Genomic DNA, 25,149 nt, shown 5'->3' on the forward strand with positions numbered 1-25,149 from the left:
CAACTCTATGGCAGAGATTACGATAGACAGTTTTGATTTCTCACATTCCCGGAACTGTCCCTATCTGTCCCCCACCTGCAGAAACTCCTCATCCTGTTGATACCTCAATAATGAGCCGTTTCCGTACGTGTCCATATTACTGCACCTGACATTTGGCACAATAACAGCGCTACTTTTACAGCCCTACTGTGCCCCTTACATAGTAATATTGCCTCTTTTGTGCCCTCTAGGTGGTAAAATTGCCACCTATAAAATATTATTGCCCTGTGCAATTGCCATAGAAAACAATGTCCACATTTTACCCCAAGAAAGTGATATTGCCCTATGCGCACCTTTGACAGTCACAATACCCAGAGTGATACAACATTGTGCCAGGAACGCTTGGCTAGAATAAGGGCTGTTGGTGGGCTAGGAGGACTTCTAGTCGCCTCCACAAAAGGAAAAGAGAAAACTGTGAGGGCCTGAAAATCTCTACTATTCTGTGGAAACCGAGCACTTTTGGCATCCTTGTGATTTTGCCTAGATGCTTACTAAGAAGCCTATCATCTGTTATAGGGAGCCCTGTAAGGATCTTTTTGGATGCCAGGTCTGCAGACCAGAATCTGAGCCAAGTGGAGCATTTGGCAGCCACTGAGTAGGCCATGGTGTAGCTGGTAAGCTGTGCTGACTCAAGAAAAGCAGCAATCAGGATGAAAGATTCAGCACCAGAAGATAAATCCTGGTGAAGGTGCTTCATGATATGAGGAGCGTTGGGGAAAAATGACAACAAGGGTCGGATCACACACCTATCCAACATCTGTGAAGGCCAGTTACCCATGTGCTGGCCTCCGGGTGAGTGTAAGGTGGGCGACGTGCATTACTTAACAAAAAACAGGACAACTTAAAAAAAAAAAGGTAATAGTATTGAAAAAAAGGATGAAGTAGGACTAGTAAGTCTAAGGCTGGAGTCACACTAGCGAGTTTTACGGACGTATGAGTGCAGAAAATACGTCCGTAAAACACGCCTAACAAACGTCCCAATTATTCTCTATGCCCCTGCTCCTATCTGCCGTATTTTACTGATCAGTATTATACGGCTTTCTACGGCCGTAGAAAATCGCAGCATGCTGCGTTTGTCACCGTATTGCGCAAAAAAAACGCCAATGAAAGTCTATGGAAGCCAGAAAAATACGGATTACACACGGACCAGCAGTGTGACTTGCGAGAAATACGCAGCGCTGTTAGAGAGAAAAGCCGGCAATTCAGTGCGGTGTACAGTAAAATCACACTGACAGCTTACAGTAGAATAGGTAGAATAAATGTGTGTGTGTATATATATATATATATATATATATATATATATATATATATATATATATATACACACATACACATACATACATATATACACACACATATACATATATATATATATATATATATATATATATATATATATATATATATATATATATATATATATATATATATATATATATATATATATATATATATATATATATATATACACCCCCCCCTATTCTATCAGTAGACACATATATGTATATATTATTACTTCATACAGCGCTAGATAGCTTTAAAGCCGGTAATTCAATAACCGGCTTTTGCTCTCTCCTTCCTAAACCCGACATGATATGAGACATGGTTTACATACATTAACCATCTCATATCACCTTTTTTTTTTTGCATATTCCACACTACTAATGTTAGTAGTGTGTATATGCAAAATTTGGCCGTTCTATTAAATTAAAGGGTTAAATGGCAGAAAAAATTGGCGTGGGCTCCCGCGCAATTTTCTCCGCCAGAGTAGTAAAGCCAGTGACTGAGGGCAGATATTAATAGCCTCGAGAGGGTCCATGGTTATTGCCCCCCCCCCCCCGGCAAAAAACATCTGCCCCCAGCCACCCCAGAAAAGGCACATCTGGAAGATGCGCCTATTCTGGCACTTGGCCCCTCTCTTCCCATTCCCGTGTAGCGGTGGAATATGGGGTAATGAAGGGTTAATGCCACCTTGCTATTGTAAGGTGACATTAAGCCAAATTAATAATGGAGAGGCGTCAATTATGACACCTATCCATTATTAATCCAATACTAGTAAAGGGTTAACAAACACAAACACATTAAAAAGTATTTTAATGAAAAAAATCACAAAGGTTGTTGTAATATTTTATTCTACGCACAATCCACTCACTGAAGACCCTCGATCTGTAACAACAACAAAAAAAAAAACAACAATATACATACCTTCCGAAGATCTGTAAAGTCCCACGATGTAAATCCATCTGAAGGGGTTGAAATATTTTGCAGCAAGGAGCTCTGCTAATGCAGCGCTGCTCCTTGCTGCAAAACCCCGGAGAATGTAGGTAAAGTAGGTCAATGATCTATATTTACCTTCATTTGCGGTGAGGCGCCCTCTGCTGGTTGTTCCTAGATCGTGGGAACTTTCCTAGAAAGCTCCCTGGTTCGAGTTCATATGAGGACAACCAGCAGAGGGCGCCTCTTATGAACTCGAGCCTGGGAGCTTTCTAGGAAAGTTCCCACGATCTAGGAACAACCAGCAGAGGGCGCCTCACCGCAAATGAAGGTAAATATAGGTCATTGACCTACTTTACCTACATTCTCCGGGGTTTTGCAGCAAGGAGCAGCGCTGCATTAGCAGAGCTCCTTGCTGCAAAATATTTTAACCCCTTCAGATGGATTTACATTGTGGGACTTTACAGATCTTCGGAAGGTATGTATATTGTTGGTTTTTTTTTTTGTTACAGATCGAGGGTCTTCAGTGAGTGGATTGAGCGTAGAATAAAATATTACAACAACCTTTGTGATTTTTTTCATTAAAATACTTTTTAATAATGTGTTTGTGTATTTTTTAACCCTTTACTAGTATTGGATTAATAATGGATAGGTGTCATAATTGACGCCTCTCCATTATTAATTTGACTTAATGTCACCTTACAATAGCAAGGTGGCATTAACCCTTCATTACCCCATATCCCACCGCTACACGGGAGTGGGAAGAGAGTGGCCAAGTGTCAGAATAGGCGCATCTTCCATGTGTATGGGGCACCGGCCGACTGGTGGTTGGGAGAGACGTTAATAGCTATGTCTGATTTTAGACTGACCATGTTCTCTTGCCGTCGAGTCGCCGATGCGGCTTTCATATAGAGAACACGGGAGTCTCAGCTGATCGAGTGCTCCTGTGTATGGGAATGTCAGCATAGATGGCCGACAGTTGAATGATCAGCAGTAGCATCTTTTGCCGACAGCCATCTAATATGTATGGCTGGCTTTAACCCTCTTGTCAGAGGGATGTGTCTCTATACACAGACTTTCCATATACTGGTGCTGGCATCAGGATACCATTGTGAGGCAGTCTGGCTTTTCTTGATGTTCCAATCCAGACATTGACTACAAAAATTGCATCAAAATAGTAGATGTGTAAGAACCTTCAAAGTATGCGAGACATTGTACTGGCAAAAGATGTAACACGCAGTTGTTGGTGTATTCATATATTTCCCAGAGGAACGGCGGAGGCTTAAAGAAAAGATGATGAAGAATTGGTAATCAATGAGGAATACAATATTTAATACAAGGGACATGTCGGGAGAGGCGACACCATAAGAGGCCATGTATACAATTGACGTAGATCACAGTTGTGGACTGATAAAAGCCATGATAATAGAATTAAAAAAAAACGTTAATAGTTTCTTTGGATTATACAACATTGGCCCTAAAATAGAGAATGTAAAAAAAGTTGATATAAACCTTTACTTACTAGTGATGAGTGAAAGTGCACGGGTGTTTGATAACACTGCATGTTTTGAGGCCGTTAGGCAATTCCCGCATGTGTCGCCGCTAACAGCCACAAAACATGCGGCCGCAGGGACCTGAACATATTATTCAAGCACACCCAAGGTACTCACTCTGATAACACGTTATCCAAGCTCATCACTTACCCCATGTATCACCTGATGCTACAGGAAATGATATCCACATCCACCGATCACTGGCCTTAGTGGTCACGGCTGTACATGCCATCACAGCTGAGGCCAGTGATTGGCTGCAGTGATCATGTTACTGATGGATGAGGTGGCACTTCTGGTGTCGGCGGAGTCCACCAAACTGGTAAGTAACGGGTATTTCTTCACTTAGGAACACTTAACTTTAGGATCAACTTTGCATAATTCTTGAAAACCTCTTGAAGGAAATCACATTTCTAACGATTTATCCCTCGTTGTAAAGCCTCATTGTAGCGGGAGCTGGGTCAGAAGTCCCCAGATTGTATTGTTTGCCACTCAGTTTGACACAAACCAATGTCCTTGAGCTTTTAGTTTCCAGACAGGAATGTATACGATGGTGACTCGTGCTGCCTCATAGAGGAATATTTGCATGCTTCTTCCATGGATTCACTTGACGTTTGCTTGCGAGTACGTCCAGGTCACGACAGAGGCGCATCCGAGTAGTAGACGGCTGAATGATGTCATCAACAAACCCTGAGGGGGAAAAAAAAAATAAAAATCAGTCGGGTTTAGACAAACTCAATGCTCCCTTTTAATTTCAATACCCAGAATGGAGTGCAGCCAGACTCCATTCACCCCGCGGTGCACAACGTCCACGGTAAAATATGGGATTTTCTTTCATAACAGAGTTACGCATTCAAGGGTCACCATGATTTACCCCAGAGACAGTCACCCCAAGTGCAGGTCCAGGGGAGCCAGTAGATGGCATAGAAGAGAATATTACCCTCAGTCCATCACACATGGCAGATGATGATTATGTTATACAGACTACATCTGCCTCTGACAGCAGCGACTGATATCAACTTTGTTTGCCATCTAACCTATAAAATCTACTTTCAATATCTGACAGCAGCGAACAAAGGCGAGCGATTCGGGTGTCGCATCATTTTGGGTGATCGATAAATACCAATGGCTGACACCTTAGTACTCCTGTACAGCCCAGGGATAGGCTTGTCTTTACTGGAGGTCATCATTTATATTATATACTGCCATTCTGTGGTATTGCAGTATATACAGTGACTTATGAATGTATTTGCCCCCCAACCCCTGTTGCCATTTTCTCATGTCTTGCTACCTCACAACCTGGAACGCCACTGGTGTTTTTTTTTTTTTGAGAGTTTGCATCAGTTCATATAAAGAACGTTTAATAGACATAATCCTCTGAGGAATATATCAAAACGAGGATAAGAAGTAAATAAACAATTATATTACCGTATATACTCGAGTATAAGCCGACCCCCCTAATTTTGCCACAAAAAACTGGGAAAACTTATTGACTCGAGTATAAGCCTAGGGTGGAAAATGCAGCAGCTACCGGTGAATTTCAAAAATAAAAGTAGATCATTCTTGCCCCATAGCTGTGCCATATAGTGCTCTGCACCGTTCATTATTGCCCCATAGCTGTACCATATAGTGCTCTGCACCGTTCATATTTCCCCATAGCTGTGCCATATAGTGCTCTGCACCGTTCATATTTCCCCATAGCTGTGCCATATAGTGCTCTGCAGCGTTCATATTTCCCCATAGCTGTGCCACATAGTGCTCTGCACCGATCATATTTCCCCATAGCTGTGCCCCATATAGTGCTCTGCACCGTTCATATTTCCCCATAGCTGTGCCCCATATAGTGCTCTGCACCGTTCATATTTCCCCATAGCTGTGCCCCATATAGTGCTCTGCACCGTTCATATTTCCCCATAGCTGTGCCATATAGTGCTCTGCACCGTTCATATTTCTCCATAGCTGTGCCCCATATAGTGCTCTGCACCGTTCATATTTCCCCATAGATGCTCCACTGTGCCATTGCTGCTGCTGCAATAAAAAAAAAAACGCCATACTCACCTCTCTTGCTTGCAGCTCCCAGCGTCCGGTCCCGGCGTCTCTCCGCTTTGACTGATCAGGCAGAGGGCGCCGCGCACACTATATTCGTCATCGCGCCCTCTGACCTGCACAGTCAGTGCAGATAGACGCCGGGAAGATGGAGCGGCGCCGGGAAGATGGAATGGGGACATGTAAATATGCGATACTTACCTGCTCCTGGCGTCCGGCTCCTTCTCCCGCACAGCTGTCTTCAGTGCCGCAGCCTCTTCCTCTATCAGCGGTCACCGGCACCGCTAATTAGAGAAATGAATAGGCGGCTCCACCCCTATGGGAGGTGGAGCCACTTATTCATTTCTCTAATGAGCGGTCCCACGTGACCGCTGAATAGTGGAAGAACTGCAGCACCGAAGACCGTGGGACGGCAGGGGGAGCGTCAGGATCGCTGGAAACAGGTAAGTATGCCTCAGCGCCCTCACCCGCCGACCCTGCCACCCACCTTGACTCGAGCATAAGCCGAGAGGGGCACTTTCAGCCCAAAAATTTGGGCTGAAAATCTCGGCTTATACTCGAGTATATACGGTAAGTTTAAAATTAATATTTATTAATACAATTATTAAATTTTTTTTTTTACAATAAAAAAGACATAAATGGGACCTCCAAATGATAGGGGGAGAGAGGAGCCAGGAACAAAAATAGTGGAATTATTAATATAAATATATATATATATATATATATATATATATATATATATATAAAATGTATGAATAGATTCCCCTCCAATGCGGTGAACATAAGCAATACACTTGATCCACAGACCTTAAGATTAGAAGTAAGGGTTTAAAGTGCACGGAAAAAAGTGTTGTTGCTAGGTTATTATTTTAACTATTAGACTATATTTTCCCATAAATAGTGCAAAGTAACCAAGATTTAGCAGACCTGACAGCAGCCAATATAATACAAGATGGGATATTCAAGTAAAAAGACCAGCTGGTGCCCCCGGAAGAAGCAGTTTGCGAAACGGCGCTCGTCGGGCGAGCGCAGCCAGCTGTCTCTAAATACGTGTATGACCCCTTGGCACTAGCCTTCATCTCCTCTACGGTGCTGAGCAGGTAACATTACCAACACGATACCCTTATTCATATGCCTTTATGCCTATGCCATGGTAAATAGGGATTCCCTTGTCAGTCTTGAGTAGCTTTACTTTAAAGCACCAGCTGGTCTTTTTAAAAAGTTCAATTTTGGTCTCATCTGACCTTCCTCCTCCATACAGAAAGACTCCCACATCTTTTGGAAATATCAAAGTGATCCTTACAGTTTTTGTGTTTAAGTAAAGTATTTTTTGCCCACTCTTCAACGAAGGTCACCTCTATGGAGTATGACTTATTGAGGTCGTATGGACAGATACTCCAGTCTAAGCTTGGTAACTGCAACTTCTTCAGGGTTACCTTTGGTCTCTGTGCTGCCTCTCTGATTAATGCCCTCCTTGCCCAGGCTGAGCATTTTGGTGGGAGGCTCTTTCATCTCAGGCATGTTGTGGTACCATGTTCTTTCCATTTGATAATATATTTGATGGGGAGATCAGCAGAGATTGGGATAATTTTTATTTTATTTATTTTTTAAACCCAACCCTGACTTGTACTTCTCAACAACTTTGTCCCTGACTTGTTTGGAGATCTCCTTGGTCTTCATGGTGTTTGGTTACTGGTGCCTCTTACTAATGGTGTTGCAGCCTCTGTGGCTTTTCAGAAAAGGTAAAGTGTATATACGGACAGACATGTGACACTTACATTGCATACTCGCAGACTTTCTTTCACAAAGCAGGTGATTTACGAAGGGAATTGCTTGCAACAGATATTTTTAGGGGCTGAATACATATGCACATGCCAGTTTGTATGCATTTTATCTCATAGATATAATTTGTGCCCATATTTTTCTCACCATCACGCATAAACCAGACTACAAAAATATTTAAAACACAGGCTGCAATGTAACAAAATAGGTAAAAATCCAAGGGGGTGAATATTTTCGCAAGCCATTATAGAACAAGCAATCAAACAGCAGTTATAACTCCTATAGCAGGGACTTAAAAATGAAATAGGAAAAACACGGATCTTCTTGCTCAAGTGAACATTCTTCACACAACCATTCCCCAGACAAGTGGCTGTTAGGGGTAGTAAGGATTGGATGTGGCCGATCCTTTAGTTCTCTCCGAGATGAGCCACATTAACATGCATGGGAAGATGAGCACCCTAAAGTGTGTAACTGTCCCATCTGCTGCCTTTAGCATTGCGTCAGCGATGCTTCTGCACCGCTGCCATTTTGCTGGAGGTAATTTTTTTTTTTTTTTTTTTTTTCAAAGACCACAATATTTACTGCAACATTTAAAATAGGGGGTTAGTCACTGATGGTTGAGTGACCTGTCATTTAAGCCACAATGATGAAGATGAGGCCAGAGCACCACATACAGCCCTCCACAGGCTGCCCTGGACCACCAGAATCTCATTAACTGAAAACTACAATATAGATTTCACAACAACCACAAGACAGATTTCATCACCCATCATTGTAATCAATATAACGGGCGCCAACATGACACTGTAGGTTACTGAGCTCAATCCTGCTGACAGGTTCCCTTTAATGATTTGTTTGGAAAAAATTATCAACATTGCAATCATCTGTCCCAGTGGTGTCAAACTGCATTCCTAGAGGGCTGCAACCAAGTCATGTTTTCAGGATTTCCTTGTACTGCACAGGTGATAATTTAATCACCTACACAAATAATGAGTTGGTGATTAAATTATCACCTGTGCAGTACAAGGAAATCCTGAAAACATGACCTGTTTGCAGCCCTCGAGGAATGCAGTTTGACACCCCTGATCTATCCCTACATGGCGCTCTCAGAAGTTATACGTTTTTAGGTTTTATTAAAAATAAACTTTGAAACAGCCGCACTGCTCTCACCTGTATGATGCCCCCTCTACAGAAGTGTTGGATCTGGACAATGTTTTGCCTGGATTTTTTTTTTTTTTTTTTTAGAATCAGTAAACTTTCCGAAAACTGAAGGCTGACTTCACAGAACTGTGAACCTCGGACAACTGCTGGGCCTCCTAAGCAGAGCTAAGTGCCTGGTGGTTGGGCAGAGTACTACGGTCTGAGCAGCGGCCATGTTTTATGCACATGTGAACCCGGCCCTACACTGTCACTGCAGGTGGTACATTATACAATCCTCACATCAATACTTGAAGGAATCTGAACAGGGAGGTGTATGGGGTCTTACCTCGAACGGCAGCAGGGAAAGGGTTAGCAAATTTATCCACATATTCGGCCTCTGCTTCTGCCTGATTCTGTTTTCCTCTGAATATGATTTGAACAGCTCCCTGCAAAAGACATCACCATGATTTCATACTATAAAATCTATTACATTTGTTTTGATACAAAAAATATTAAAACCAGGAATTTGGCCCAGATTCATCAAGGAGCTTTTGCCAGTTTTCTGACGTAAATCTCCTTGAAAATGTTTTTTTCCCCCCCCACCAGTCGCATCTTGGCACCGTAAAGGTTGAAAACTATTTATCCCAGACATGGATTACAGCGTGGGAGAGAACAATGGACAGGTGAGGTATATGGTTATTTTTTTATGTTCTGTGCTTTTACAGGAGACAATGGCTTCAGTGGAGTGGGCGTTGGGTGAGTATACCAGTTTGTTATTTTTAAATAAAGTAAAAAAAAAAAAAAAAAAAAAAAAAGAAAAGCCTTGGTCTTGATGCTGCCGGACAATACAAAGGTGACATCAATTCCACAAATATGAACCACACTTGCCACCGCCACATGGGAAGAGTCGGGCAAAGTAACAGAAATGGCACATCTGTTAGATGTGCCTTTTGTGGGGCAGCTACAGGCTGTTATTTGTAGGCTGGGGTGGGGGTGGCAATATCCATGGCCCCTTATCAGCCTCAGAACATCAGCCCCCAGCTGTCTGTTTTAGCTTTAAATAATTTAAAAAAAAAAGAAAAGCGGGGCCCTCTCTATACTTGCTAACCAGCCTTGCTAAAGCTGACAGCTGAGGGTTGCAGCTGTCAGTTTTGCCTGGCTGGTTATCAAAAAATACAGGGGATCCCACAACATTTTTTTTTAAATAAAATTATTTATTTAGAGCGCAGGCTGATGAATACACCCATCAGTTGCCATCCGCCCTCGCTGTTATTAGCGGCCGCAGGCGTAGGCTGATGGGAGTAGTAGTCCCATCAGCTGACACCGGTGCCCAGAAGTAAACTTTTTTACCTGCGGTTACAGCTGCGGGCTCACGCTATCATTCCGATTTTTGGGAGACAGAATGAACAAAAGCCAACAATTCAGGAATATACATATATTTTTTTTAATGCAGTTCCGCGTGTGGTAAAATTGATAAAACAAATTTGTTCTTCAAGTCACTATGATTACAGCGACCCCACGTTTATATTATTTAGGTTTTGTTGCTTTTACACAAAAACTTTTTATAGAAAAAAATAATTATTTTTGTATTGTTTTATTCTGAGCGCTAGAACTTTATTTTCCTGCGGATGGAGCAATAGGGTGGCTTGTTTTTTTGCAGTTTTCAGCAGTACCATCTGTATTTACATTCGTCTTTTTTTTTCGTTTTATTCCTCTTTTTTTGTTCGGCAGCATGATAAAAAAAAGCATTGTTTTTTTACATAGTTTTTTTTAATTTGTTTATGGTGCTCACTGAAGGGGTATCTTTTGTGACAGTTTTATAAAAGTACTTCCCAACCATGATGTATACATACTGCAAATGTCAGGAAGGTGTTAGTTGAATTTTTTTATTATTATTTTGACTGCCCACTAGAGCACTCGCTCACCGTTAGCGCACATGCGGGCTGATACAGCTCACTATAGTCAGCTTTGCTACATACAGTCAAAAGTTTTGAAACAGACAAATCTTTGTTTTCACAGTTTGTTGCTTCATAGCTTTTCAATGTTTAGTCAGATGTTCCTATGGTTACCAATGTACAATTATAAACATTACATAAAGTTTTTAAAAATTTTTATTCACAAATACATCAGGTTTGCATAAATTCTCAATATTCACAGTGTTGACCCTGATTTTTCAAAACTTATGCCCTTCGCCCTGGCAGCTGAGTATCAGCATTTAGTCCAATCCCGGACTGATGGCCGCCCAGTCTTGTCTAATCAGTGCTCGATGTTTTTGTTTGTCCACTGCTTTTTGAGGATTGACCACAGGTTCTCAATGGGATTGAGATTTGGGGAGTTGTTCAGTGAGCCCCTTCCATGGATAAAAAGCCCTCACAAATGAATGGTCTCAGGTTGCATTTCTGTTGTAATGACACAAGACTCATGGCAGCGCTCACCTGTTCTTCTCCCGACATTTATTCTTGTAGACGTCCCCAAGAGTCTGAATGGGGCTTCATCAGAGAAAACAACTTTGCAGAGCAGTTCCTACAAAGCACTGGGGTGGGGTTATTTCCGCACATGAAGCAGCCTTCAGACTGTTGGGGACATCTGGAAGAGGATACATTGGGTTTAGGTCCTACCTTTGCTCCCATAACAGCGACTTCTGCAGTTGGCCAGGCATAGTTAACATCACCTCGAAGATGCTTTGAGCTCATTACGTCATAGGCACCACCATAAGCCTGAAATCACCCGATAGGTAGAAGTTAGCACAACACAGGATCAAGGCAAATGCTGGATCTTCAACAGAAGAGTAAAGATTTGTTTATACTGCATGACCCACAGCCGTAACGACGGCCATCGGTTATCTAACAGTCCCTTTAGAGCAAAGACTATCATTCTTGGCATTGCTGGTCCTGCTTAAACTTAGAAATCATGCCAGCTGGCAAATAATTGTTATTCAGGTGATTGGCAGACTGTTTACACTGGATGATTAGCGGGACACGAGAGTTCCTAAAAAGGTTTGTTCACTAGAAAGTGACAAGTGTGAATGCACCTGCTGTTCATCTAGACCAGACCTGGACATAATATGGCCCACAGGCCTCACCTGGCCCTTAGGCTGTCCCTGAAACAGCACTCCCTTATCCAGCGTCTCTATGTCATCTGCATTGTCAAGACGCACATTACTACTGATTAACATGGAGGAACAGGGAGCTGTGGGCTCCTTCTTCCACCATTCAGCGTGAGCATCTGAATCTCAGAGAAGCAGGGGCAAAGAAGTTACTAGATTGTGACTAATGCAGAGCATCGGGCTGCCCAGGGCCCTCCATCCACCATTGACTTTTGCAGCGACTCCTATTTAGATTTGAGAGTTCAGTGGTCGATACCCTTTTAATGGCTAACTGAAAAGATGGTAACAAATTGCAAGCTGTCGTTACCATCTTTTCAGTAAGCCATTAATAGGGTATCGACCACTGAACTCTCAAATCTAAATATTTTTCTATTTACTGGCTAACACTGTACAAAGATATATATCTTCCATGTATGCAGTGACTCATGACTTGTGCAGATAAAATTGACCTCCTGTTTCTACATAGAGCTTAGAAGGATTCAGCTAGTCACTGTTTAATCACGAGAGGCCATAAACCTAATAGAAAAGAGAAGAAATCAGCTGGGTAGAAGGGCAAAATGAGCAATTGTAAGTACACAGTGCCAAATAATATGATGATTGAAATATATTAAGAGGATAAAAACTATGATGGGAGGAGGAGGCTTCTTTAATCTTGCTGCTTTTCAGTCAGCTGCAAAGAGGTGCAGCAAATTTTGGTGCAAATAGTACAACATCCAGGGGTATAAATTCAGAGAAGAAGTGTCTCAATCTCATCATGCAGCAAGAGCCAGTATAAGTTTGGTACATATTTAAAGCTGTAAAGTCTAAGTATCAGCCTATCCATCCCACATGATTAGTAAATCTGCCCCAATAGATCATCCTAGACACCTTCTGATCTTACCTTTCTGGTAATAATGGTGATCTTGGGAACAGTAGCCTCTGCAAAGGCAAACAGAAGTTTTGCCCCATGTCTGATAATGCCTCCATATTCCTGAGCAGTGCCTGAAAAATGACAAAAAATGTACAGCTTTAGGTTTTCACCTCTTTACAAAACATAGGATCATAACCACATCACCAGCTATAGGAAGCTCCTAAAAGTTACCAAACACAGCCGTACGTCTACGTGCCACATATCTGGTGAGAAGCAAGGTCCCAAAATAACGGACATCCGCACTTTGTCACAGTCTTAAAGAGGTTTTCCAAAACCCATTTCCCCCAATTTTAATAGCCACAGTGTGTTTAAAAAACAAACTGTGCTTTACTCACCCTCCCTGGGTCCGGAGCAGAGTCTCCACCACTGCTCCTGGTGTCTGTTATTGTCCGTACCTCTGATGTCACATCGACAGCAATGCAGCCAACACCAGTTATCGACCTCAGACTAGCGGCTTGGCCAGAATTGACGGCACAAGATGCTGAGCACACAGATTGGCTGCACCGCCAACAACAGACATTGGTACCAGTGTAGATTGTATAAAATGTGCCTATACACTTTACCTTTTATGCTAATAATAATACTATCACAATTCTGAGAGATGCCCATGCTACATGTCGCCGCCCAGAACATGTGATGTGGACTTCTGTCTGATGACGGCTTTGATAGCATGTTGCCATGATGTATTCAATTTAATATCAGGAAATATTGGAGTTTGTGCAGAAAAGTAACAAAGGACATATCTGTATGTGGATATTGGAGGAGACAGGTGTCAAAATATCGAACGTAAATGAACACCCTTCAAGTAAAGCTACAATTACCTGGCAAAAACCCTGGTACATCGACAAAAGTGATGATGGGGATATTGAAGGCATCACAAAACCTGACAAAGCGAGCTCCTTTCACTGATGAATTTATGTCCAAGCAGCCTGCGTGATAGACAACATGGGAATACAGTTAGGTTCTTACACAGGAAAGGTAAAGCAAAACCTACAACACAAATGTAACAGACCGACGTTGTCACGCGCTGCTGAAGTCACCGGACCGGGACCGCTACAGCCAGTCATATGGCCCCGAGGCCCCAGTTCCTAAGTGGCGACATTTCTCTTCTGGTGTATACGCAGAACATGGAGTGGCCTGCACTGGATGCAGGAAAGTGCCCCAGAGTCACTGCATTTGTTATTCAATATACCAAGCCACTGGTAGATGCTGATATCAACCAGAGAAACCCTACAAAAACCAGCCCAGAATGTAGCATGGTGGAAGACTCAACGTCTAGTATTCATTTTAGGCTAAGATGAGGAAAGGATTATTTTTTTTAATTTTTTTAACATCAATAAAAGAAAACATCTACTTCTACCGCCTCTCTCCTCTTCCTAAAATCTTATGCGTAAAAAACTGCTATCCCCTAAAGTAACAATCTGTCTACACCAACAACAGATTTTACCTGCGAAATGAGAATTTTGGGACTGAACGACCAGTCCTAACAGAGAAAGAAGCCGATTTCTCTGATGAGATACATCACAAAGTTTCTATCATGTGTACTATTGATTCATGAAATAAATTAAAACCATGGTTACTTTTTAAACATGATTTATCCCCTTCTTGATGGGCATATGACGTACCAGAACATCACATGTTTATAAGAGGTTAACGGGAACCTGTCACCAGTTTGTTAGCATTTCACAAATGCCACCAAATTTTTTGCCGTTAGGCATTTCACAAATAATTACATTACCTCCTGACTCCCTCAGTAACAGCAAAAATACCATTTGACTTGGTCTTGCACTGTATTTAACCCCTTCATGACCGGAGCTTTTTTCGGTTTTGCATATTGGCTTTTCACTCCTCTCCTCCCCAGAGCCATAACTTTTTTTTCCCGTCAATATGGTCATGTGAGGGCTTGTTTTTTGCGGTATGAGTTGTACTTTTCAACGACACAATTGGTTTTACCATGTTGTGTACAAGAAAACCGGAAAAAAATTCCAAGTGCGGTGAAATTGCAAAAAAAAGTGCAATCCCGCACTCGTTTTTTGTTTGGCTTTTTTACTATGTTCACTAAATGCTAAAACTGACGTGCCATTGTGATTCTCCAGGTCATTACGAGTTCATAGACACCAAATATGTTTAGGTTCTTTTTTATCTAAGTGGTGAAAAAAAATCCAAACTTTGATTAAAAAAAAATAAATAAAAAAATTGCGCCATTTTCCGATACCCGTAGCGTCTCCATTTTTCATGATCTCGGGTTGGTGAGGGCTTATTTTTTGTGTGTCGTGCTGACATTTTTAATGATAACGTATTTGCTCCAAAATGGTCTTTTGATTGTCAGTTATTGCATTTTAATTAAATATCACGGCGACCAAAAAAAAACAAACCAAAACCCGCAATTATGGCGTTTTGACTTTCTCGCTGAGCCGTTTAGCAATCAGGTTAATCCTTTTTTTATTGATAGATACGGGCGATTCTGATTGTGACGATACCAAATATGTGTATGTTTGATTTTTTTTTATTGTTTTATTTTAAATGTGGCAAAAGGGGGGTGATTTGAACTTTTATTTATTTTTTTTTACTTTTTGCCATGCTTCAATAATCTCCATGGGAAACTAGAAGCTGCCATAACCCGATCGGCTCTGCTACATACAGGCGATGATCAGTTTGCCTTTATGTAACTGAATTACTGACTTGCTATGAACGCCGACCACAGGGTGGTGCTCATAGCAATCCGGCACTGACAACCATAGAGGTCTCCAGGAGATCTCTTGTTGTCATGCCGACGAACCGCTGTTCAAAACTGCTGACATGTCCCGGAAAAGATGCGGGCTTACCGCCGGAGCCCACATCAAAGGGAGGGATAACAACATCGGCGTACTATTACGTCCGATGTCGGTAAGGGGTTAAAGGAGGCCGGTCCAGTCACATGGGATGATAAAAAACTGGTGACAGGTTCCCTTTAAGCAATAGGTCATATTCGGACGACACATTCTTTTTAGATTCTTAACGTCTAGTTTATTTTTAGGTCCAGTACCTGATGCAACTTTTGGCTGGTTCCCAACAATTCCAACCGTCCTTCCATTCATTCTGGCAAAGCCCACCACAATATTCTTGGCATAGTTAGGCATAATCTCAAAGAAATCTCGCTCATCAACAATCTAAGAAACAGAAATCATAAAAGTACAACATAATGATTTCTTATGAAATAGTGTTTCTTTAATATTTCTTTATGCTCAATAACTTCTATGCATTCGTCCATTCCCTCCCCATTACAAATCCTCTCAGCCCTTTGCTTCACAGACGTGACCCCTTCCTGGATCTCCTTACACCCCACTAACTGCACACTTACCATCCACGAATCCCACACTACCTCCTCAGCCCACCCTCTCTCTTCTTGTAACCATTTTTACAGAAAAGATGTTACTATGGTCTTTCTTAATATAAAAGTGTAAATTTTATTATCAAAACACCATGAATAGGGGTATGGGGGAATAGTTGCACACAAATTTCACACTCGCATAATGCAAAAATTGGCCACACAGGGACCTGAAACCGTATCTAGGGGGTCTCAATAATTATCCAATCATAATGTATATATTCATTAATCACCTCCCTCAAATACTGCCGGACTATCTAAATACATTAATCAAGATTCTATCCAGCACACAAAGGCAGCTGGGTGAGTACAAAGTAAAGCAGTATAGTAATTTAACAATAGCTCACAATATTTACCAGCAGTTTAAGGCCGGCTTCACACTTGCAAGTTTTACAGACGTAAGAGCGCAGAAACTGCGTCCGTAAAACTCGCAAAACATACGGCACAATTATTCTCTATGCCCCTGCTCCTATCTGCCGTATTAAACTGATCAGTAGTGTTGAGCATTCCGATACCGCAAGTATCGGGTATCGGCCGATACTTGCGGTATCGGAATTCCGATACCGAGATCCGATACTTTTGTGGTATCGGGTATCGGATACATAGAGATGTGTAAAATAAAGAATTAAAATAAAAAATATTGATATATTTACCTCTCCGGCGGCCCCTGGACTCAGCGCGGGTAACCGGCAGGCTTCGTTGTTCAAAATCAGCGCTTTTAGGACCTGAGAATCACGTCCCGGCTTCTGATTGGTCGCGGGCCGCCCATGTGACCGCCACGCGACCAATCACAAGCCGCGACGTCACCGCAAGCTATTAACGCGCTCATTTTTAAAAATGAGCGCGGTAATGACTTTCAAAGACGTAGCGGCTTGTGATTGGTCGCGGCCACGCTCATTTTTAAAAATGAGCGCGTTAATAGCTTGCGGTGACGTCGCGGCTTGTGATTGGTCGCGTGGCGGTCACATGGGCGGCCCGCGACCAATCAGAAGCCGGGACGTGATTCTCAGGTCCTAAAAGCGCTGATTTTGAACAACGAAGCCTGCCGGTTACCCGCGCTGAGTTCAGGGGCCGCCGGAGAGGTAAATACATCAATATTTTTTATTTTAATTCTTTATTTTACACATCCCTATGGATCCCAGGGCCTGAAGGAGAGTTTCCTCTCCTTCAGACCCTGGGAACCATGAGAATACCTTCCGATACTTGATGTCCCATTGACTTGTATGGGTATCGGATATCGGTATCGGCGATATCCGATATTTTTCGGGTATCGGCCGATACTATCCGATACCGATACTTTCAAGTATCGGACGGTATCGCTCAACACTACTGATCAGTATTATACGGCTTTCTACGGCCGTAGAAAATCGCAGCATGCTGCGTTTGTCACTGTATTGCGCAAATTAAACGTCAATGAAAGTCTATGGAAGCCCCAAAAAACAGGATTTTTGGTTGTTTACCGTAAAATCTGTTTCTTGAAGCCTCCATTGGGGGACACAGGAACCATGGGTGTATGCTGCTGCCACAAGGAGGCTGACACTATGCAAATAAAAAAGTTAGCTCCTCCTCTGCAGTGTACACCCCACCGACTGGCATTAAACTCTTCAGTTAGTGAGAAAGCAGTAGGAGAAAGAACAAGGTTGAAAAACCATAACCACAAACTTGAGAACTGTAAACGTGAGAACAGTCAGAGAACATATAACAAAAACATTGGGAGGGTGCTGTGTCCCCCAATGGAGGCTTCAAGAAACAGATTTTACGGTAAGCAACCAAAAATCCTGTTTTCTTTATCGCCTCTCATTGGGGGACACAGGAACCATGGGACGTCCCAAAGCAGTCCCAAGGGCGGGAAAAACAGACTTCCATCAGGTCAGAGGACTCACCACTGCCGCCTGCAGGATCCTTCTGCCTAGGCTGGCGTCCGCCGATGCGTAGGTATGGACCTTGTAAAATTTGGCGAACGTGTGGATGGAAGACCAAGTTGCCGCTTTGCACAGCTGTAGGGCGGAAGCCCTGTGGTGCACCGCCCAGGAGGCGCCGACTGCCCGAGTAGAGTGAGCCTTAATCCCAGGAGGGGGCACTCTGTTCTTGACCCGGTAAGCCTCCAAGATTGCCATTCTGATCCATCGAGCAATAGTCGCTTTAGAAGCCGGCTGGCCTCTGCGCGTGCCATCAGGAATGACAAAAAAGGAATCCGTCTTCCGGAAAGAGGACGTTCTGTCCAGATAGATCCTCACAGCCCTGACAAGATCCAGCTTGTTCAATGATCGCTCCAGAGGATGAGTCGGAGCTGGACAAAAGGAAGGTAGAACGATGTCCTCGTTGAGGTGGAAGGTGGAAACCACCTTAGGAAGAAAAGAAGGTGGGGGCCGGAAGACCACCTTGTCCTGGTGAATGACCAAAAACGGAGGACGGCAAGACAGGGCCGCCAGCTCGGAAACGCGGCGAATGGACGTGATGGTCACAAGAAAGGCTACCTTCCATGATAAAACTGATAGAGGAATCTCCCTAAGAGGTTCAAAGGGAGAAACCTTCAGAACGTCCAGTACCAGGTTTAGGTCCCATGCCTCCACAGGGGCCCTGTACGGCGGGACGGCGTGGGCTACCCCCTGAAAGAAGGTCTTAACCTGTGGCCGAGAGGCCAAGGTCTTCTCAAAGAGGATGGAAAGCGCAGAGACCTGACCCTTCAGGGAACTAAGAGCCAGGCCCGAATCCAGTCCTGCCTGAAGGAAGGCCAAAAGAGAAGGCAGGGAAAAAAACCATAGGCGGAAGGCGGTTGGACTCGCACCACCGGAAGTAGGCCTTCCAGGTGCGGTAGTAGATCCTGGAAGACGAAGGCTTCCGAGCCTGAATCATGGTGTGAATCACCCGGTCCGAAAGGCCAGACGCTCTCAGAACCGCGGTCTCAACAGCCACGCCGTTAAACTGAGCGACCGAGAATTCGGGTGGCAGATCGGGCCTGTCTGGAAGGTGCCAGGGAGCGTCCGCGAGAAGGTTGACGAGCTCCGCGAACCAAGCTCTCCTGGGCCAATCCGGGGCGATCAGGATGACCGGCACCCCTTCCGCTTTGATCTTCTTCAACAGTTTGGGAAGTAATGGAAGGGGTGGGAACAGGTAGGGCAGCTCGAACTGTGACCAAGGAATGGCCAGAGCATCGACGCCCACTGCGAGAGGATCGCGGGACCTGGAGACGAACTGCGGAACCTTCCTGTTGACTCGGGACGCTGTGAGATCCACATCCGGAGTTCCCCATCGAAAACAAATCTGATGGAAGACCTCCGGATGTAAGGACCATTCCCCTGCCGCGAGGCCCTCGCGGCTGAGGAAGTCGGCGGCCCAGTTTTCCACGCCGGGGATATGCACCGCGGATATCACCGGAACCGTTGCCTCTGCCCAAAGGAGGATCTTGGATACCTCGGCAAGGGCCAAGGAGCTCCAAGTCCCCCCCTGATGGTTGACATATGCCACAGCCGTGGCGTTGTCCATCTGGATCCGGACTGGAAGGCCCCTGAGGATCCTTTCCCAGTGGCGGAGGGACAGGAAGATGGCCCGAATTTCGAGGACGTTGATCGGCAGAGATGACTCCTGCAGCGACCAGCGGCCCTGGACCGTCAGGTGGCGAAAAACCGCACCCCAGCCGAGCAGGCTTGCCTCCGTTGTCACCACCTGCCAGTGAACTGGAAGGAAGGACCTGCCCTGGGAGATGAGAGGTGACGTCAGCCACCAGTTGAGAGACCGCCTGACCCGAAAGTAGAGTTTGATCGGTCGATCCAGGGAGAAGACCGACCTGTCCCACTGAGACAGAATGGCTTGCTGAAGGGGTCGCGAATGGAATTGGGCGAAGGGAATCGCTTCCAATGTAGCTACCATCCTCCCCAGAACCTTCATGGCCGAACGGAGGGAGGGAGGTCGAGGACCCTGGAGCAAGCGTATGTCCCGACAGAGAGTGGATCTCTTGTCTGTGGGAAGGAAGACTCTGCTCTGACGAGTATCGAAAAGCATGCCCAGAAAGATGATGCGCTGAGAAGGAATAAGGCAGGACTTCTTCCGGTTTACCAGCCACCCGAAACGGGCTAAGGTGTCGAGAACAATGGACAGGCTTTCGTGGGCCTGAGCGAAGGACGGAGCCTTGATGAGGATGTCGTCGAGATATGGAAATAGGACCAGGCCTCTGACTCTCAAGATGGCAATCAGCGCCGCCATGATTTTCGTGAACACTCTTGGCGCGGTTGCGAGACCGAACGGCAGGGCGACGAACTGAAAATGATCTCGTTGCACTGCAAAGCGCAGGAAACGGTGATGTCCGGGAAATATCGGGACATGGAGGTAGGCGTCCTGGATATCTATTGAGCATAGAAACTCCTGAGCCTCCATGGAAGCAATTACTGAACGAAGGGATTCCATCCTGAAGTGTCTCAGGCGAACTCTCCTGTTCAGCAATTTGAGGTCCAGAATGGGGCGAACTTTGCCGTCTTTTTTCGGTACCACAAAAAGATTCGAGTAGAAACCCGTGAAGCGTTCTTTTTCTGGGACGGGAACGATTACCCCGGATTTGAGCAGAGAAGCGATGGCTGAGAAGAAGCCCGGAACTAGAGCGGGGTCTCTTGGAGGACGGGATTGGAAGAAACGATCCCGAGGTCGGGAAGCGAACTCTATTTTGTATCCCGAGGATACAACTTCCCTGACCCATGCGTCCTCTACTGCGGAAATCCAGACGTCCCTGAAAAGGAGAAGACGGCCGCCCAATCTGGGAGTTGGGCTGGAGTCTTGCCGAGAGTCATGCCGAGGTGGATCTTCCAGTCCTGGGCCTGGAGGATCTACCCTGGGAGAAACGAGGACGCCAGGACGGAGTGGGCCTAAAGGACACCGCCTTCTTCTCTTGACGTGCCTGTGGCCTCTGTTGCTGCTGGGAAAAGGAGTTTGACGCAGCGAAGCGACGAAAAGGCCGAAAAGAACGAAACTGTCGTCTAGGAGGAGGGCGACGAGGCTTAGCCTGGGGGAGAAGAGAACTTGTACCCCCGGTGGCGTCCTTAATTATTTGGTCCAGCTGGGAACCAAAGAGGCGAGAGCCCTGGAAGGGCAGACTAGTGAGGGACTTTTTGGAGGACAAGTCCGCCTGCCAGGCCTTGAGCCAAACGGTCCGGCGGATGGCAACGGCATTGCTGGAAGCTTGAGCCGCACAAGACGCGGCATCCAGGGAGGCGGAAACCAGGTATTCACCAGCATGGGAAATCTGGTTGGCAAGTTCCGCTAATTGCGCGGGAGGCGCCCCATCCAGGATACCTCGCCGAAGATCCTTGGCCCATTTTGAGATGGATTTTGAAGCCCAAGTGGACGCAAAAGCTGGACATAGAGCCGCTGAAGCCGCTTCAAAAGCAGATTTTGCGAAGGATTCTATAACTCTATCGTTAGAATCCTTCAGAGATGCTCCGCCGGACAGAGGAAGCACCGTGTTGGTGGACAGCCTGGAAACAGGGGGGTCCACCGAGGGAGATGCCGTCCAATTGGCGGTAAGTTCTGGAGGAAAAGGATATAACACACCCAGGTGTTTTCCCCCTCTGAAAACGCCTAGTGGGGTTCTCTCTCTCTCTGGACACGATTTCCTCGAATTCAGGATGAGCGAAAAATTTTGAAGGTGGTTTGGCCCGTCTAAACGAAACCGCCTGATCTGCGGGTTCCGTAGAGGGATCCTTGATGCCACATGTTTGGTTTATTGCCCCAATGAGGTTCTGGACTGTCTCACTCATGGTGGCGATTTGGTTAGGATCCAGTTCCGAAGTATCCTCCGAAGGCGCATCAGATAATGCCTCGCCTGACTCAGGGGAGGAGGATCGGTGGGACACCAACCGCGGGGGAGGGCCGAGCAGCGAGATGGAGCGCGAAGAGGACTCAGACCGACGTTCCTGTCTGGACCTTTTGTGGCTTATCAAGGAGGGCTCGGGCGGCGGTTCCTGCGACCCGCTGGCCACTGCAGGGTTCTGCAGGGGTAACCGATCCAGCGCGGACACTAGGGTTTGAGGTACCCGTGTTAAATCGGCCACCGATTGTGACAGAGAGGTGGCCCAGCCTGGGATGGGGGGGATCACTCTCGGGCGGAACAGCCGGGGGATCCTGGGCGGTGGGAACAATCGGGTTGCTGCAGGACTGACACAGCGGGGAGGACTGACCTGAGGGAAGTTTGCTGTTACAGGACGAACATGCAAAGTACGTGACTAAGGCAGAAGATGAAGAGGTAGGGGGACGAGAGCGGCCCCCTTTAGAGGTAGACATTTTTAGGGACCCTGAAGATGCCAGTGGGTTAGGGGACAGTGGGCAGAGGGGGGTGTCAGTCTGCAGTGCAGCTACTCACGGACCCGGTCCTGGAAGATGTCCCACTTGTCGATGGAGTGCCCTGAGGAGCTGTATTCAGCGCAGATAGAGCTGTGCCCACAGAAGATGCGGGTGCGCTTGCGAGAGCTGGTGCTGCTGCCGGTACAAAGCAGTGGTCACACCAGACGAGTGTCCCAGGAGGAAGGGGGCGGAGCCAGACGCAGGGGCGCCGGTAGGCAGGGCACAGTAAGTCGGGCGGGAAAAAGCCCGCCCGCAGAACCGGAAGTGAGGAGCCGAGAAACCGGAAGTAGGCCCCGGCCAAAGCCGGGACCTAAATTAGAGACCGGCGCCGCCGGAGAAGGGAACCGCGGCGCCGGAGCAGTGCGCCGCAGGGACTGAGAAGAGCGGCAGCCTGCCAAGGCTGTCCGGGAAAGCGGAACTGGCGGGGTCGCGGCGCCAGAAGTAGGCCCCGGCAGAAGCCGGGACCTAAATTAGAGGCCGGCGCCGCCGGAAATTTGCGGCGCCGGAGAATCGCGGTGCCGGAGCGCCGCCGGAGAATCGCGGCGTCGGAGCGCCGCAGAAAGTAAGTGGCACGGCATCCTGCCAAGGACGCCGTGCAGACACAGGACGCATTGTGGCCCCCGAGCAGAGAGACCGCAGGGGGGAGCGGCGCGGCAGCCTGCTAGGCTGTGACTCTGTAAGGGGCTGTGCGGCTGCAGGGAGAGAACTGCGGCCGCTAAGGAAGAAGAGCTTATGGCTGTCCCTGGGATCCCTCTAAAATAAACGCCATGAGGGAGGACAGGGGGACATCTGGAGAAAAGATCCCGGGGGAATGGAGGGGAAATACTCACCTAAACATCCCACGCCGTTACTAACCTGAGGGGAATGAGACGTCCACGGAGCTGTGATGGACGTCCTCGTCTCCTCCAACCGACAGGCTCTGGTAGGCGAGTGGGTGGGGGACGGAGCCAGGACCGGACTTCTGAGCACGCTTCTGTGCTAGGATCTTGGTCCTGGAGAGGGATCTATGAGGATACGGGGTGGCAGTACACGCCGTACTCATAGTCCGCATTGTGGGAATACAGGTGTGACTGCTCACCCTGTATCCCTCCGGAAAAAACCTGAAAAGAAACGACGCACATTGAGGTAGATAAGGGTCTAATGAAAGACCCGTGTCCACCTCCTACTGACACTAAGCTAAACTGAAGAGTTTAATGCCAGTCGGTGGGGTGTACACTGCAGAGGAGGAGCTAATTTTGTTATTTGCATAGTGTCAGCCTCCTAGTGGCAGCAGCATACACCCCATGGTTCCTGTGTCCCCCAATGAGAGGCGATAAAGAAATACGGATCACACACGTACCTCTTCCAGCGCTAGATAGCTTTAAAGCCGGTAATTCAATTACCGGCTTTTGCTTTCTCCTTCCTAAACCCGACATGATATGAGACCTGGTTTACATACAGTAAACCATCTCATATCACCATTTTTTTTGCATATTCCACACTACTAATGTCAGTAGTGTGTCTATGCAAAATTTGGCTGTTCTAGCTAGTAAATTAAGGGGTTAAATGGCGGTAAAAATTGGCGTGGGCTCCCGCACAATTTTCTCCGCCAGAGTAGTAAAGCCAGTGACTGAGGGCAGATATTAATAGCCTGGAGAGGGACCACGGATATTGGCCCCCTCCTGGCTAAAAACATCTGCCCCCAACCACCCCAGAAAAGGCACATCTGGAAGATGCGCCTATTCTGGAACTTGGCCACTCTCTTCCCATTCCCGTGTAGCGGTGGAATATGGGGTAATGAAGGGTTAATGCCACCTTGCTATTGTAAGGTGACATTAAGCCAAATTAATAATGGAGAGGCGTCAATTATGACACCTATCCATTATTAATCCAATACTAGTAAAGGGTTAAAAAATACACAAACACATTATTAAACATTATTTTAATGAAATAAAAACAAAGGTTGTTTTAATATTTTATTGAACGCCCAATCCAATCACTGAAGACCCTCGTTCTGTAACAAAAAAAAAAACATAATAAACCAACAATATCCTTACCTTCCGCAGATCTGTAAAGTCCAACGATGTAAATCCATCTGAAGGGGTTAAAATATTTTGCAGCCACGAGCTTTGCTAATGCAACATTGCTCATGTCTGCAAAACCCCGGAGAATGTAGGTAAAGTAGGTCAATGACCTATATTTACCTGCATTTGCGGTGAGGCGCCCTCTGCTGGTTGTTCCTAGATCGTGGGAACTTTCCTAGAAAGCTCCCTGGTTCGAGTTCATATGAGGACAACCAGCAGAGGGCGCCCTCTTATGATCTCGAGCCTGGGAGCTTTCTAGGAAAGTTCCCACGATCTATGAACAGCCAGCAGAGGGCGCCTCACCGCAAATGCAGGTAAATATAGGTCAATGACCTACTTTACCTACATTCTCCGGGGTTTTGCTGACATGAGCAATGTTGCATTAGCAAAGCTTGTGGCTGCAAAATATTTTAACCCCTTCAGATGGATTTACATCGTTGGACTTTACAGCTCTGCGGAAGGTAAGGATATTGTTGGTTTATTATGTTTTTTTTGTTACAGAACAAGGGTCTTCAGTGATTGGATTGGGTGTTCAATAAAATATTAAAACAACCTTTGTTTTTATTTCATTAAAATAATGTTTAATATTGTGTTTGTGTATT

General features: G+C 45.7%; 1 protein-coding gene across 1 annotated transcript in view; it reads right to left on the reverse strand.

The window, feature by feature from the left end:
* Positions 1 to 3,564: 3,564 nt before the first annotated feature.
* The window catches only part of PCCB (propionyl-CoA carboxylase subunit beta), a 45,508-nt gene continuing 23,923 nt past the window's right edge, over positions 3,565 to 25,149 (reverse strand). Inside the window, exons 10-15 of the mRNA XM_069727958.1 lie at positions 15,813 to 15,936; positions 13,609 to 13,716; positions 12,758 to 12,858; positions 11,390 to 11,488; positions 9,118 to 9,217; positions 3,565 to 4,493 (exon numbers count right to left, since the gene is read on the reverse strand). Of these exons, the coding sequence (XP_069584059.1) occupies positions 4,372 to 4,493; positions 9,118 to 9,217; positions 11,390 to 11,488; positions 12,758 to 12,858; positions 13,609 to 13,716; positions 15,813 to 15,936 (654 nt within the window). The 3' untranslated portion in view covers positions 3,565 to 4,371. The remainder of the gene's footprint in view (positions 4,494 to 9,117; positions 9,218 to 11,389; positions 11,489 to 12,757; positions 12,859 to 13,608; positions 13,717 to 15,812; positions 15,937 to 25,149) is intronic.

This window comes from Ranitomeya imitator, chromosome 5 (genome assembly GCF_032444005.1).
Source record: "Ranitomeya imitator isolate aRanImi1 chromosome 5, aRanImi1.pri, whole genome shotgun sequence".
Lineage (NCBI taxonomy): Eukaryota > Metazoa > Chordata > Amphibia > Anura > Dendrobatidae > Ranitomeya > Ranitomeya imitator.